The sequence below is a fragment of the Enhydra lutris genome, unplaced genomic scaffold (genome assembly GCF_002288905.1).
Source record: "Enhydra lutris kenyoni isolate GAN:26980312 unplaced genomic scaffold, ASM228890v2 scaffoldscaffold21, whole genome shotgun sequence".
Lineage (NCBI taxonomy): Eukaryota > Metazoa > Chordata > Mammalia > Carnivora > Mustelidae > Enhydra > Enhydra lutris.
The window spans coordinates 51,650,487-51,666,795 of NW_019154105.1; the positions used below are offsets into that span (position 1 = coordinate 51,650,487).

A 16,309-nucleotide genomic window follows, 5' to 3' on the forward strand; every position below is an offset into this window, starting at 1 on the left:
TTATGTGGCTTATGTTCAACTGTAGTGACTGGGCAGTGGGACTTTATGAGATGCCGTACCTAAAAAATGCTTATTTTTGTTCCTTCTCATTTTAATGAGTCCCTAGTGAAAAAAGATACTGCAGAGTACCCATTAGTGTATAAGTCGACATTTAATCGTTTCTGGAGTTTGTATCAGAAATGTTTCCATTTCCCATCTTCTCCAGATGGTGTGAATGTGGATACCCACCACATCCCTGTTAATGTAACACTGCGTCGAATCGCACACGGAGCAGATGCCGTGGCTGCCCAGTGGGATTTTGATTTGCTGAACGGACAAGGAGGCTGGAAGTCAGATGGGTGCCGTATACTCTACTCGGATGAAAATATCACCACCATTCAGTGCTACTCCCTTAGTAACTATGCAGTTTTAATGGTATGGCAGTTGTTAACTTGATGCATAAACGCTAAATTTCCTCATTTTTTTCCCTATGCGTAGTTAAGCTCAAGTGAAGATTTTTACTTTTAACATAAACTGTTACATTTCATCAGGAGGTGATATTTGGGGTAATTCTGAATTTAAAGGGGAAATTAAGTGATGACCAAATGCAATGTATGGGATTGAACTTGGTTATGGGGATTTTCAGGAAACTTTATAAGTGACTTCCTTCCACTGAACTCTGACCTTCCGAAATTTGGAGACATTTTGGGTTCATACAGTCCAGCTCTTAACTAAGAAAGAGTGACTCATTTGCCCAAAGATACACAGTGAAGAGTGAGAGATTTTCCTTCTTCTCCATCTACCACCTTTTCCCACTATACATGGTAGGTTTTAGACTCTTGAATTTAGAGTAATGGTGGCAATTTCAATTTAGTCACGGTAAGTGACAGCGTTGACCCAGGTCATGGCTTTTCACGGTTAATGCTAATCAAGCTAATGTTGTTTTCTGTTATTTACCACTGTTCATACCTGTTGGTCTGTGGTAGCCCATTTCTTTAGTCTCAGGGAAACTAAAATCTATAGATGTATATAAACATTTCTGTGAATGTATAGGAACAGTGCTTTTATTAATGAGTTACTTAAGTGAATCTGGTTCCTGGGCTGGTAAGTATGAAATTAGCCATACTGGTTTATATTTTATATTACAGTATATACATGGAGTACGTAGACGTTCATTTGGAGAACAGGGAAGGGATTACAAATCTGAAAGACATTTTTTGAGAAATGGCGCAGGTTCAGGTTTTGATTATAAAATAACCTGAAATTAGGAAGTACTGGAGGAAAAATAATAGACATACAGCCTTGTCTGAACTTTATATAATAAGTAGAGAAAGTTAGGCAAAATAAATGAAACAAAACACACAAAAGACATTTTATAAGCTTCACTGTTAATGACATGATACTGTACGTGTGAAACTTTTATTTTTATTTAATACTAGTAAAAAGCGTCTATTTTTGAACTTCCTAGATGTTCTTCTAAACTATTTAAATTGGCATAATCATTTTCTAGAAAGAATAAGCTATTTTATCTTTCATGCTTTTAATCTTTTAAAAAATGTAATACACAATTCTTTAAAGCTAAAATTACAATACCGGGATATTTTTCTATTTTCAAAGAATCGCCTTTCTTTTGCTCTTTTAAAATGTAACTGTGCCACCTAGAGGCACAAAGTAAAATGTATCTGAAATTGTGAACAAAAATTGTAAGAAAGTTAGTATATGGGATTTTTAGAATTGCTAATTAAACATGAAGGCACAGCTAGTGAAATTATGCGTAGTCTTGAATAAAGTTATATCTGAGATAAAACAGGTATCTCCTAAATTTTGGAAATCAGCATCTTTTTTCCTTCCCTGACAGTTTTTAATAATCAATAAAATCCTATTGTCTTGAAAACTGTCTTAATACATGGCTTCCTGTAGCAAGTCTGAATTCCTATTTTGGCAGATAAAAACCTTTTCCTCTTCAGGCTTTAAAGAATTTTGTATTTAAAAAAAAAAAGAGAGAGAGAGAGAGAGAGAGAGACAGAATATATTTGTTTGAAAATCCAGAATAGAAACCATGGTTTGCTTCAGTAGGTGTTCTGCTGTAACCAGTTATGTATATCCTAGGTCACAGTGGGAGCCAGAGTAAAAACTTAAGCAGAAATTGGGTTTGTTTAAAATAAATGATCAGAAATAGTAGGAATTGAGGCAGAAAGATTCTTGGAAGTTGCGGTCAGTAGGAGATAAAAGAAATGTGAGTAGTACGGAGGTAACGTGTAGGGTCAGACTATTTGTGTAGTACTTGATACTCAGTTGGTGATAGTAGTAAAGATAAAACAGCCTGTGGACTGTGATTCCCTTTTGTTACTGTGTTCACAGAGAAATACAGGAAACTAGAGAGCTCTCATTTGTTATTACATCCCTTTAGTGTGACTTTGAAATTTTGTTTGTATAAAACTTGCTGAATGAAGGCAAATTTGAGCTTCACCTACATTGTAACTAAACATGCATGCTAGCAACATTTTTAAAACATAATTCTTAAATAGGGACTACATTCACAGGGATCAAATGTTTTAATTATTTCTACACATTAATATATAGTGAAAACTTGACCTCCACCCCTCTCTCCCATCATGGTCATTATCTGTGCAAAGTAGGTAACCTGTCACTAACAGAAGTTTCTTGCCTGTGGAAGGGATTTTCATGTATATCAAAACAGAATGAATATATAGTCCTGTTTTCTCCCATTTTTACTTGAAGGCTGCATGCCTCAAACATTGTTTCAAACCATGCTTTCCCCCCCATGAAACAGTGTATCTTATGACGGTGATGGTGTCCTTGGAATAATATATTTTATGATGCCTTAGGATGATAGGATGCTAGTGGCTAATTTTCATTAAGTGCTTATGTTCTAGGCATTCTCCTGAAGTCTTTACATGCATTCACTTATTTGGTCATTATAGCTACCTCATGAGGTCTAGTGCTACTAACATTATCCCCAGTTTACAGGTAGAGAAACTGAGGCATAGCGAAGTTAAGCACCAGGCTCAACTTTGCAAAGTTAGTGTTGGAATCGGGATTTGAATTTAGGCTCCAGAAATCAATGTTCTTAATCAGTCCACTAAATCTCCTTTCTGAATTCTTCCTGTATCTTCCTCATTCTTCTTCTTTTTTATATATATAAGATTTATTCTAGAGAAAGTAAGAGAGAGAGAGAGTGCAAGAACAAGTTGACGGGGGAGAGGCAGAGGGTGAGACTTCCCAAGCAGACCCCCCCACTGAGCATGGAGCTGGATTCCAGGCTCGATCCCATAACCCATATGAGATCAGGGCGCAAGCCGGAAGCAAGACTCTGATGCCCAACCGACTGAGCCACCCAGGCGCCCCAGCTTCCTACTTTTTCACCATTGAACATTATTTTATGTTCTTACCATGACTTATTTAGGTCTCTCTCTGTTTCCAGTAATTGCCTCGTACAATATTATTTCTCAAGAGTCTGAGAATACTCATGTGCATGGTTTTTGAGGGACATGGGCGCTCCGGAGTGGGATTACTGGATGATAGGCTCTCCATACGTTTATTGGTCGCTTATGCCATATAGTTGACCAATGTGGTTGTTTTGGTTTATAGTCTCAACAGTAACGTGAGTTTTAGTTTTTCCATATCCTTGCCAGTGCTTGGTAGTGCACATCTTTAACTGTAGTCTTTGATGGTGGTATTCTTACTATTTTAATTTTATTAAAATTATTACTTAATTTTAATATTTATAATTTAATTAAAATTAAAAATGGTTTTAACTTGTTCTCTGTTGACTAAAGATGCTGAGAACTCTGTTTTCTTACTGTCAGTTTGGGTGTCCCTTTTTGTGAAGTTCCCACTCAGATCTTGCCTGTTTTCATTATCTTTGACTTTAATTTTTTTCTTTCAGTTTTATTGAGATATAATTGACATGCCACACTGTTTAAGGTGTACAGCATAATGACTTGACTTCCACATACTATGAAATGATTATTACAATAAGTTTATTTAACATCTGTTATCTTATATAAATACCAAAAAAAGAGAGAAAGAAACTCAGCAACTTTCGAATACACCATATAATAGTGTTATCTTATAACTGGGAATTTTTGCCTTTTGATCCCCTTCATCTAGTTCTCCCTCCCCTCATCCCCTGCTTCTGGTAACCACAAAAATGATCTCTTTCTCTATAAGGGTTTTTAGTGGTTTGTTCATTTTGTTTTGTTTGTTTTTAAAATCCCACATATACATCTTGCCTATTTTTACTTTGCTTATCTGTTGTTTTCTTGCTGACTTACAGGAATTCTTGGTATGAGTAGTGAATAGGAGCTCCTTGTTGGGTTTATGTGTTGTGAATATCTCCCAGTCCACGCCAGTCTTCATGAGTTTGGGCTGCTGTAACAAAATACCATAGGCTGGGGGTTCATAAAGAACAGAAATTTATTTCTCACAGTTTTGGAGGCCTGAAGCCAAAATCAAGGTGCTAGCAGATTTGGCATCTGGTGAGGACCCGCTTGTTGGCTTATAGATAGCATCTTTTCCCTGTGTCCTCACATGGTGGAAAGGGCAAGGAAGCTCTCCGGGGTCTCTTTTATACAGGTACTAATCCATTCATGAGACCACTCTCATGTCCTGATCATCTCCCAATAGACCCCACCGCTTAATATCATCATATTGGGGATTAGTATCTCAACATACGATTTTGGAGGGACACAAACATTCAGTCTATAAAAGTGCCCTTGTCCTTTCCCTCTTAATGCTGTCTTTTTATGAACAGAGTTTCTTAATTTTTCTAAGGTTTTGCTTCTTATATGCTATTTAAAAAATCTTTCTCTGCCTCAAGATTAATATTTTTATCTTTTACATTTAAATCCATGATTTGACTAGAATCGACCTTTGTGTATGGTATGAGGTAAGGGGAGCAAAATCTTGACATTCTTCTTTTTTCCTTAGGGGAATAATTTAAAAAACATAGAGGTCATAGTCCCCCCCCCCAATTTCTGATTTCAGATCTATTTTTAAACTTTATTTTATTGGTAAACTTTTTAATAATTCTTTGAACTCAGAGTGTATTTCTTTGGATTTCCTTCCATTGTTCAGGTCCTGACAGGTTTAGATAGTTACTGATTTATAATTACTCTTATTACTACTGTAATGACAATGGATTATTCAAAACTGCCGTTGAAGGGTACCTGAGAGATGGACATTAAGGAGGGTACTTGGTGTCATGAGCACTTGGGTGTTGTAATATACAACTGATAAATCACAAAAATCTATTTCTGAAACTAATAATACATCGAATGTTAATTAACTGAATTTAAATTAAAAAAAAAAAACTGCCCGTGGTTTTACATTTAGTAAGTCTCACTTTAGAAGTAACACGTAAATATGTGAACCTCTGTTTATTAAGTTAACAAAGATTTTCAAAAACTCTTCTTCTAGTTGGGGCCTTATTCATCTTTGTATTTTTTTTTTTTTTTTAACCATATTTTCAAGTATTTGGATACTCTACATTGGTGAAGTTAACTAATGTAAAAAAAACGATACTTTTCACTTCCTTTCTCCTTATTTTCTCAAACTTTGTACCATAAAGAAGACTGACCATTTAGTGATGGGCTGTTGCATAAGCACTAGAAGCAAAGACTCTTCCCCATTTCCTTACTGTGTTGCAAAGTTTTACTTTTTCTTTTCACGGGCGCCTCCTGGTGGTCATACTCCGACAGTGTATTTAGTGATACTTCTGTTACAGTATTATAAAGCTTATGTCTTTACTAGTATGATTGAAAATAATTGTGATTCTGATTTCTGCTTTGTTGCTTTAGATCTTTAACTTCTCTACCATCTTAATCTTCTCAGTTGTCTCAGATAACCTTGTATTCTCGTCTTCTGGTGTCATCGAGATAGGTTTTCTGGGGCACCTGGGTGGCTTAGTCATTTGAGCGTCTAACTCTTGGTTTCAGCTCAGGTCATGATCTCTGGGTCATTAGGTGGATTCCCCCGTCGGGCTCTGTGCTCAGCACGGAGTCTGCTTGGAACTATTTCTCTACCTCCTCCTGTTCTCTCCACTGTTCCCATACACACTCACTCTCTTTCAAATAAATAATCTTTTTTTTTTTTTTTAAGATAGGTTTTCTTAGTTTGTTTTCTTTATATCTGAGGTCTGTAAACCATCGTGAACATGTGACCCTTTGGCCCAGTCCCATCAGCTGCTTTAAGAGGTTAATAAGCCCCTTCACAGTAGCCTCAATTTCCCTTTTGGCCCTCAGAGCCTAAAGTACTTCCTATCTGGCATTTTATCCCTTTCCCTGGGTCAGTCTCTCAGTGGGGGTTCTCTTCCCTTTGGGCGGGTCAGTTTGTGGTGACAATCCAGAATGCCCCAGAAGAAGCATGCCATGCAGGAGCATCTGTGCCTTCTTCCATTTGTAACTTGGAATTACAAGAGTCTTTGCCCTTTATTTTCACCACCAGTTTCTTTCTTATACTGTATTCTCTTCACTTGACTTTTGAAAAATACTAATTGCTTTTAAATGTAAATATTATATACAGTGTATTTTGGGAACTGAGTTGGCGCTTTGTCTGACGTTCCCTTAGATATCATGTGGCCACCTGCATTGGTTGTCTCTCCAATGAGGCCTGTGGAAGGCACAGTGGGGTGCCCTCTCTGGCCCTTACCCAGACCCCGCCAGGTGACTGGTGGTGTCTTCACTTTATAGGCTGGCAACGGCTCCAGACTCAGGTAGCCAGCAAGTGAGGGGTGATGTGTTATTGAACATTTCCTAGAGGAATGTTACGTATGTGGTGTATGAAGGGCATCTACAGGCCAAATCCTGGATATTGGAAGTTTATCTTCAGTTATTAATTCTGATTGGGAAGAGTAGCTCTTTGTAGAAATTGAGAGGAAATGTGTCTGCTTTTACTAGCATCTAACTGGTTCTCATTGCCCCAGTGTTTGTTTAAATTTTCCCATGGATGTTCTAGACTTCTGGCACATAATGAGGGCACTGAGGCCCCGTACCATAGACTAATCGTGGGAGCATCTCACAGGAGCAGATTGTGCTGACTTCGTAGTGATAGGCTTTTTCTCCTGTATTTTCCCTTTTTTGGTTGTCCGTTTACAGCCTGTCAGCTCTCGAGGGCTGGGACTACGTTCTGCGTTTCCCTGAGTATCCGGTGCTTGGCGTTGTGCCTGGCCGTGGTAGGTACCCAATTAACATTTGTCAAATAAATAGATGAATTGCAGGCTTGAGATTCATCACGACGTCCTGGAGCTCTCAGACTAGAATTCAATTTCCCATGTTGTGTATCCAGTTTCCTATTAACTGTGAATTTTGTCAGGCTCTGTGGTCCTCTCTTCATCGTATGTTACAGTGAGGGGCTTGTTAAGGTATTCTGATACGATCTTTCTTGATCTATAATTTGTATATTGTCCACTTCCGATTCTTTAGGAAAATATGCCCCCTGTTCCATCTAGCTTTTCTAGATGTGTTGGGCATCTCTGGATGAAAGATACATTTACTGTGAGTGGCTTCCTCCATCCCGCTGTCCATTTGCACCTTCCAGAGTCCATTCAGAAGGGTCATTTCGGGACAGGATCTGATGACTCTGCAACCCCTGTTTTCTGGCGTGGCGACTGTGGCCGGGGCAGAGGCACCCGCCCAGCCTGCTGTGGTCCTTTACAAGGAGGAAGCCTTGGGGTGTGGAGTGTTTCCATTTGCGTTGGGCACTGTCTGCTTTGTGTTCGGGAACAGAGACTTGGCAGCCACGTTCCCTTGGGCCAAATCGTCATGGCGCTTAACCTCTTCGTGCCTCACTTGCTTGACCTCTACTATGGGGCTGCTAATACAGCTACAGCCCACAGAGTTCCTCAGTGTAAAGTGGGGCATGGTGCCTGCATCATGGTCAGCGCGATAGCAGTGACTTGCTGTTATTTCCAGTGTAGAGTTTTGAGCTCTTTGCTCCCAAACCGTGTTGCCTTTACCATCTTCAGACATCACTGTGATCTGATTGTGGGTCTCTTTCCCCTGTGACGGGCGGCCCTTCAAGGGCTGGGACCACGTCTTAACCATCCCGTCCCCAGTGCTTTACACAGTGGTCAGTCTGCTTGTATTTGTTGAACTCAGAGTTGAACTTGACCTCAGATGGTCAGCAAGGCCCATTGAGGCTTGTTTGTCTCGGCAGTACTGTTGGGCCTTATCACAAGGCTGCTGCTGTGTTTCCATGACCCTCGGAGCCAAGTCAGCATTCAGTTTATCTGCGGCGCAGATGCAGAGCAGGGATGTGTGTGTGTGTGTACACATATGCATGTGTATATGTATATGTATGTACACATGCATATAGACACACACACACACACACACACACCATACATACATACTCTATAAGTAGCTTACACACTGGAAGTTAGGAAGGCAGAGTAAGGTGTGAAGAAGATAACATGAAACACTAGTTCTTGAGTAAAACAGAGATGTGAAGGTCAGCCTGTGTTCGTCCCTGGAGATAATATCCGTGTGTCATGTCCGGAAACGTGCAGCTGGAATGGGCTTTCTCTTCTCCCTCAGGACTTGACAGGATCCGAACTCTACACCCAGGCAGCCAGTCTGCTACACCCCGTGGTTTATACTACTGCTGTCATTCTCCTCTTAAGCCTTCTGGCGGTCACCATCAGCTACATATACCATCACAGGTAAGAAAGGCCACTTGGCAAATGGGGGACTTCAAGTCAAGGGAGTTTATTTCACATGGAGTTAGGGTAAAAGGGAGTTTAGCACTCTGCTGTCCCTTCAAAGGAAGAGCAGTTATTTCAGGACACATACAGGGCTCCTTCAGTTCATGGAGTTCAAGACATAAGTAACGAGTCCATGAAATGGTAAATTCATCTTTTATAGCATTCAATCTGTTTGTATCTGAGAAAGAATATGGGAGGTATGTGTTGGGGGCTGGGAGGTGGGGCAGTGGGGCAGCAGCCGGTGAGGTGAGCTGGAGACCTGTTACCTGTGGAGGTGTCTTCCAGAAGCTGACGGTAGTGGGACTTCTATTTTTGACTCTGTGCATGTTGTGATATTCTTTATGTTATAGATGGCACTCATAAGGAAGTTTGTGGCATTTAAGCATGGATATGGTTTCCGTTAATTGGAGGCAAAGCTACAGAAACTTTTATTTTATGGTAGGAAATAACGAACTAGAAGGATTTGCTAAGCAGAAATTCACTTTGCAAGAGGTTTTGCTAGAATGTATTTTCCTATTTAAGCTGGACTTATATGGCATTTCTTGACATTTAGTTAAGAAACAAAAGGAGATTTTGATATTAAAAGAAAGAAAGACTTCAACATTTTGTTATGAAAGGCCAGAAGGAAATGTACTGGGCATTTAGACCGTGTTATCCTAGTAGGTCAGGAAAAGCAGAGATTGGCACCTTGCAGAAAACTCTTGGAAGCAAACAAGTAATCCAGCTGTCATAAGACGTGGTGACTAACAGAAGCCCAGATATTTCTTATTATGGAGAATTTGTTTAGCCTTTAGTGGGTGCAGTAGTTCCGTAAATGACTTGTCGTTTTCAGTGCATGAAGTGAAATGTTAAGAAACTGTATTGAGTTAAATGAGGTCTCAGATCCTGTGTGTGTGTGTGTGTGTGTGTGTCTAATAGTTCATGCATTTTAAGTAAAATGTTTAAGCATAAAACATCTACATTTGGCCTTTTAAGCAGTTGGAATTGCTAACTTGTGGTTGAATATCATAGCGTCCTGCTTCACATGAACTAGCCTGAATATTAATGTTTTTCCTTTTAACAGCTTGATTAGAATCAGTCTCAAGGGCTGGCATATGCTTGTGAACTTGTGCTTTCATATTTTCCTGACTTGTGTGGTCTTCGTGGGAGGAATAACCCAAACCAGAAATGCCAGTGTCTGCCAAGCGGTAAGTCAGGGTGAAAACCTGAAATGGGAAAAAATAATGGTATTAGAAAGTAATTTCATGTTTTATTAACTATAAAAGGAAGCATGTTTTTTAAAGTTGTTTTTCTTTAAAGTTAAACCAAGTGTCTGTCTCTCACACGTTTTTTACTGGTATACTCCAAGTTTTGAACTATTATTTCATAGCCGAACATGTGACTTAAGAGCTTGTCTCTTTATCCTTGGGAATTCACTGCTACTTGTTACATCTTTTATAATGCTGAACATTTAATTTAAAAAATTTGTAAAACCCTGACTTGGGCTAAGAGAAAAGTGGTATTTTTTTGACAGGGTTTTATTTATTTATTTATTTATTTATTTATTTAAAGTTTTTATTTATTTATTTGAGAGAGAATGAGCAAGAGGGTGAGCAGCAGAGGAAGAGGGAGAAGCAGGCTCGTCACTGACCAGGGAGCTTGACGTGGGGCTTGATCCCAGGACCCTGAGATCATGACCTGAGCTGAAGGCAGATGCTTACCTGACAGAGTCACCCACGTGCCCCAATAGTAGGATTTTAAAAATTGTTTCACCTATTTATGGAAACAATAGGAATTTGAAAAGATTTAACTGTAAGATATAAAAATCAGAAACTTCCCAGGGCACCTGGGTGGCTTAGTCGTTAGGCGTCTGCGTTGAGCCCTGCGTCAGGCTCCCTTGCTTCATGGGAGCCTCCTTCACCCACTCCCTCTGCCTGCATCTCCCTCTGCTTGTGCTCTCTCTCACTGTCAAATAAATGAATAAAATATTTTAAAATAAATAAATGCATACATACATACATACATACCAGAAATTTTCCATGTATGGTAAATATGAAAAATGAAAAATAGTCAACTTTTAATTTCAAATAAATTATTATATATGTAGCCTCCGTGAACAGTATTCTTCTGGAACATGTATAAAAAAATCAGAAGGGACGCCTGGGTGGCTCAGTTGGTTAAGTGGCTGCCTTTCGCCCGGGTCGTGATCCCGGAGTTCTGGGATCGAGTCCCACATCGGGCTCCTTCCTCGGCGGGGAACCTGCTTCTCCCTCTGCCTCTGCCTGCCATTCTGTCTGCCTGTGCTCTCTCTCCCTCTCTCTCTCTGGCAAATAAATTAAAAAAAAAAAAAAATCAGAACTACTCAACATATGAATACACATAAAAATTGTGCATATTTCCTATATTTGTGTACTGTTTTCCATATGCATGATTGAAGTGGTGCTGTGTAGTAATTGAGTTCATACTGCCTGGATTTGGGTCTTAGGTCTCCTTTACTATTTCTATGGGCAATTCATTTAACTTCTGTTTTAATTGCCAATAAGACGTAACGAAAGATTTACCTCTTCACAAACTTTTAAGTGTACGGTTTAATATTAAATAGAAGTGCAGTGTTGCACAGCACATTTCTAAAACTTTTTCATCTCGTGTGACTAAAACACTGTGTTACCCCACCCTGTTACCTTCTGAGGCTTGATTACTTAGATACCTCGTCTAAGTGGAATTATGCAGTGTTTATCATTCTGTGACTAGCTCATTTCACTTGGCATAACGTCCTCAGGGTTCATCTGTGTTGTAGCATGGGACATGATTTCCTTCCTTTTTAATGGCTGAGTAATATTCCATTGGATGGATATACCAGCTCTTCTTTATCCATTTATCTGTTGATGGACATTTAGGTTGCTTCTGTCTCTTAGTTGCTGTGAATAATGCTGCAGTGAACATGGGGGTGCAGATACCTGTTTGAGATCCTGTGATTTCAATGTTTAACTTTTCTGTGTCTCAGCTTTCTCACCCATAAATTGGGACTAACATTTGCGTTGTTGTCAGATGATGTGATTATATATATATAAATCCTGCGGTAATTTACAGAGAAATGATTTGAAGTAATGGGAAGGTTTGGCCAAGAGTGAATATAAGTTTAACATACAGAAGTTGGATGCAGAAATGCAGCTATGAGAAAACATAATTGATGTCAAGATGCCATTTATATAGTAACAGATATCAAGTGCTAAGAAAAGATAAAAGATTTTCATGATTTACAGGCCAAATTGTAATAGCTATTTAAGAAGACGTAAATAAATGGAAAGGTATACTAGGCCCAAGGACAGGAAGTGTTAATATCAGAAAGATGGCAGTTCCTCTGAAATTAATATATACGTAAGAAGGGAGTTTTTCCACAAAATACAGTAAAATGATTTTTAAAATTACGTTAAAAGCAAAGGATCAAAGATAAAGATAGCCAGGACCCTTCTGCAAAGGAAGAGGGGAGCAAGGTGACTGTCTTTTTGATCATCAGAACTTGGGAGGCTCTTGTCATTAACACTGTGGCATTTGGTGTAGGGACAGAGACATGGACCAGCAAGGAGACTGGAGACTCAGAAGCAGCCCCATGTGGGACTTTGGTGTGAGACCAAGATTTGCATGCTCTTCAGTGTGGGGAAGAGACATGTCTGTGCTGTGTAGAGGAGCTGGGGAAAACCCACGTGGGAAAACATTACAGTGGATCTGTAGTCGTGCCTCATAAAAATGTCAACTCTGCATGGATTAAAAAACTAGCATGGCCAAGCCAAAATGTTAAAATTCATATTAAAAAATACCACATTCCTTGGGGTAGGGATTTCTTAAATACAACACTAAAAGGCATTGACTGGAAGAGAGATAATTTAACCAAATTAAAAGTAAGAGTCTTTGTTAATTAAGATTCCTTAATGAAGGTGGAAAGACAAGCTAACAAATTGGAAGACGCCTTTCTTAATACATACCCCTGAAAGGACATTGGAATAAAAAATACACGAAGAACTGTAATCAGTGAGAATGCCACAAACAGCCCAGTAGTAGAGGTGGCGAGAGTGGACCGGCTTTTCAGAGGAGAGGTTAGGCAGAATCCGTACCTGCGGGAAAAGGTGCTCAGCATGACGGGTGGTCATGGAGATACAAATTAAGACAATGAGGTAGCATTTATGCCTTTTCTGTCAGCAAAAAATTGAGCCTGACAATGCCAAGTCGTGAAGAACATGTGGGTCCGCATGTTTTCTGCGTCGTGGGTGGGAATGTTAAGCGGATGATTCTGGGAGGCTTTACAGTCTGAGGTTAAACATGCACAGACCCTGGGACCCAGCAGCCCTGCTTCTGACTCTGAGAGTCCGCTCGCCCATATGTAACAGATGTGTGTCTAGGAGTATACGTGTGTCCATGAATATTCATAGCAGCACTGTGCCCAAGAGAGAGAACCTGGAGGCAACCCAAATGCCCATCAGTGACAGAGTGAGTGAATAAACTGTGATATTATGCAACAGTCAAAACTAATGAATTACAGCATCATCTAACAATATGAGTAAGTCTTAGGAATATATGTGAAAAAATTAAGTCCCATAAATTACATCCACCCTGCTTTTTTTTTTTTATAAAGCGAGAAGTAACTACAATGAAACAGCTCACTTTTAATGGAAATATGTAGGTCCACTAAAACTGTAGAAGGAAGGCAAAGGGATGATAAACATAAGATAGAGAGTAATGATTCCCTTGGGGGAAGTGGATTATATTGTTTGATATAGGTTTTGGTCAAGGTCTTGCCTTTTGTCTTGCTGATAAATTCTTAGACACTTAGGAATAATAACTAATTAAATAAAAGCAGGACGTGCCTGGTCCGGTCACTAGAATGTGTCCTTAACCTAAGGTTGACAACTAATCCAGTGTCATACAGCTGACACCCAGCTTAAAATGAAGTGTGCAGAAGACTCACAGAAAGGATTAAAGCACAGAGAGTACCTGGTATACAGTAAGTGCTCAGTGGGGAGTGGCTATTACTGCTACCATCGCTACTGGAAAAATGCCCTCTCTGCTGTGCAGAGTATTTCTTTTGTAGGCCATTAGTATATCCAACTTGATTGGGACGTATGAGAGGTCAGGTAGTGGGTCTCGGGTCAACTGAATCCATGCACAGAAGATAATCTGTTTTCTCAGTTACCCACCCCCCCCCAATTCCTTTTCATCCTGTTTGTAGGTCTTGGTTTACTGTTACTGTTTGAGAGATACTGTCTCTCCCCTCCCTCCCCTCATTATCCTGTGGTGTTCATTCAATTTCCACGATGCCTACAGCCCGTCGCAGTTGACTGTTGTTTACCTGTTTTCTGTCTCTGGACCCGACACTCTGCAAGGAATCCCATTGATCTGATTCACCTGTGTGTATCCAAGGATCAGCACGGGACCTGACCCAGAGTGGGTGATACTAGATGTTTAGCAAATATCTATTGGGCAAATGGACAAAAATGGCCTCGGTTTACAAATAGTAGAAACTCATTAGACTCTGGAGCCATTTTGAGCAGAGGCTGTGGGGAGAGAGCGCAGCACACGGTGGTGGTCATGGGAGTCTCGGTTTTGTCTAAAAGTATTTATTGTTTTCACGAAGCAGACACATTGATTTCACGAAGGAAATGAACAGGAAGAGGCCATTGTGAAGAGGACTGTCTTTCATTGTCCTGAGTGATATTTTATACCTTTTCTAGAAAGCTTTAAAAGGAGATGAATTTGTAGGGAGTGTTCAGAATCTCTATGTGGAATATCTGTGGCTTAAAGATGTGTTTAATTTTTTTTTTTTTTTTAAGGGAAAGGCAAGGCAAAGCTTTAGATGTTTTTACATGTCATTTTCTTCTGTTTTCCCACTATTCTCCCTTCTATGAGAAACAACACTCTTGCTGTTTCTGACTCAGAATGACTGGCTTCTCTTTGCTCTTGCGATAGTTCAGGTAGGTGCCAGCCAAGAGGGGAGTCAGTGGAAGGCAAGCAGGACTGGCCTGGGGTTCCAGACACTAGTAGGTAGGTTCTAATTCTGTGTCTGCCAGGATGACTAGTGTTGATGTAGGAAAGACTTTAGGGTTCGAAGCTGACAGCCAAGGAAGAATTCTTGAGACATCTTTGGTGCAAGAAAGTGGTTTTATTAATGCACAGGGACAGGCTCCATGGTAGGACGAGCAGCATCAGGGTCATGAGGAGTGGTCCATTATATCCTTTCAAGTTGGGAGGGGGTTAGGGACAGCAAAAGTCTCTAAGGGCTGTTGGAAGCAAGATTTCCAGGACCTTGAGGGGACTAGCTATTGTTGGATTATTATTATTGTTACCGTCTGGTAAAGCCTTAGTCATGAGATCTTTTTTTTTTTTTTTAGGATTTTATTTATTTGAGAGAGAGAGAGTGCATACATGTATTACCAGGGGTTGAGGAGAGCAGCAGAGGGAGAGGGAAAAGCAGACTCCCCGCTGAGCAGGGAGGCTAATGTGGGGCTCAATCCCAGGACCCTGAGATCATAACCTGAGCTAAAGGCAGATGCTTGACGGACTGACCCATCCTGGTGCCTCCTTTGCTCATGAAATCCTTTAGATGTATATTGATGGGTCACACACTTGGGAGATGATTGCCAACATGTATATATATTGGGTGGTAGAGATAAAGGAAGTTTCCAAAGAAATTTTTCTATGTTAAAGTAGGGTTACAGGATCCCGGGGGCTGGGCCAAGCTTGCCTTTTGTCCTTAGCAAAGTGCTAACGTTGAGGCAGCTGAGTCCCTAGAGCAATGTCTCTCTGCCTGTTGAGGGACTGGGCAGGGGGCTGTAGGTAGTAAGGAAGTGTAATAATTTTTCTTCTGCCTTTGTTTTCCACAGTAGTAGGATTAGTCACTTAACCTGGTAGGGGCTTAACATTTCCTCTATAAAATAAGGGGTTGGGCTAGGTAACTTACATGATCATTAAGGTTCTTCTAGCTGAGCCCCATGTGCATCTATTAGAATCCTCACATGTGCATACCTTACATGCTTTTTTATGTGTGTACACAATTGGTGTAGTTTTATGTTTCTTATTTCCCTCCCAGAGCTCGTAAACTTTATGGAGGGTGAGAACGGGCTTCTACGGTACTTTCCTCCCCACGGTGATGGGTTGAACTTGTTGCCGGTGCCGTGAGGCACTTTCCTTCCCACTCTGAGTCTTAAGTCTGTTCCTGGGGACCACAGGTGCGTTTCTGCAGGTCTGGACTCTGTTTTGCAGCAGGAGCTAAAGGAGAGCTGAGCAGCCGAGGGACAGAGTAGCCAGGGCTGTTGACTCCAGGTTGGAAGGGTCCTGGGTTCTGGGTCATGATGTGCAGCCGAATGATTGTGTGATAATTAATTTTCTGGTCCTTGGTTTCCTTACCAATGCAGTGAAAAGATTTGGCCGGATCTTACTTAAGTCACCTTGTTGCTCCACCACTCCGTGATTTAATTTATTAAATATAGCGCCGGCTAACCTTCTCTGCTGTCCTTTTGTGTCTCTTCTCCAGAGTTCTGCCTTGGCATGTGAAATGCCTTGGGGACACTTAATCAGTGAGTTTTAAGACATTTTACTTGCCAACTACTGTGGATGTGTTATCTTAACTTTCAT

General features: G+C 40.3%; 1 protein-coding gene across 2 annotated transcripts in view; it reads left to right on the forward strand.

The window, feature by feature from the left end:
- Positions 1-16,309, forward strand: part of LOC111149030 (adhesion G protein-coupled receptor A3) — a 134,403-nt gene that overhangs the window by 110,704 nt on the left and 7,390 nt on the right. For both annotated transcript variants that reach the window (XM_022505918.1, XM_022505919.1), the window contains exons 14-16: positions 206-414; positions 8,538-8,662; positions 9,768-9,891. In XM_022505918.1, coding sequence (XP_022361626.1) covers positions 206-414; positions 8,538-8,662; positions 9,768-9,891 — 458 coding nt within the window. The remainder of the gene's footprint in view (positions 1-205; positions 415-8,537; positions 8,663-9,767; positions 9,892-16,309) is intronic.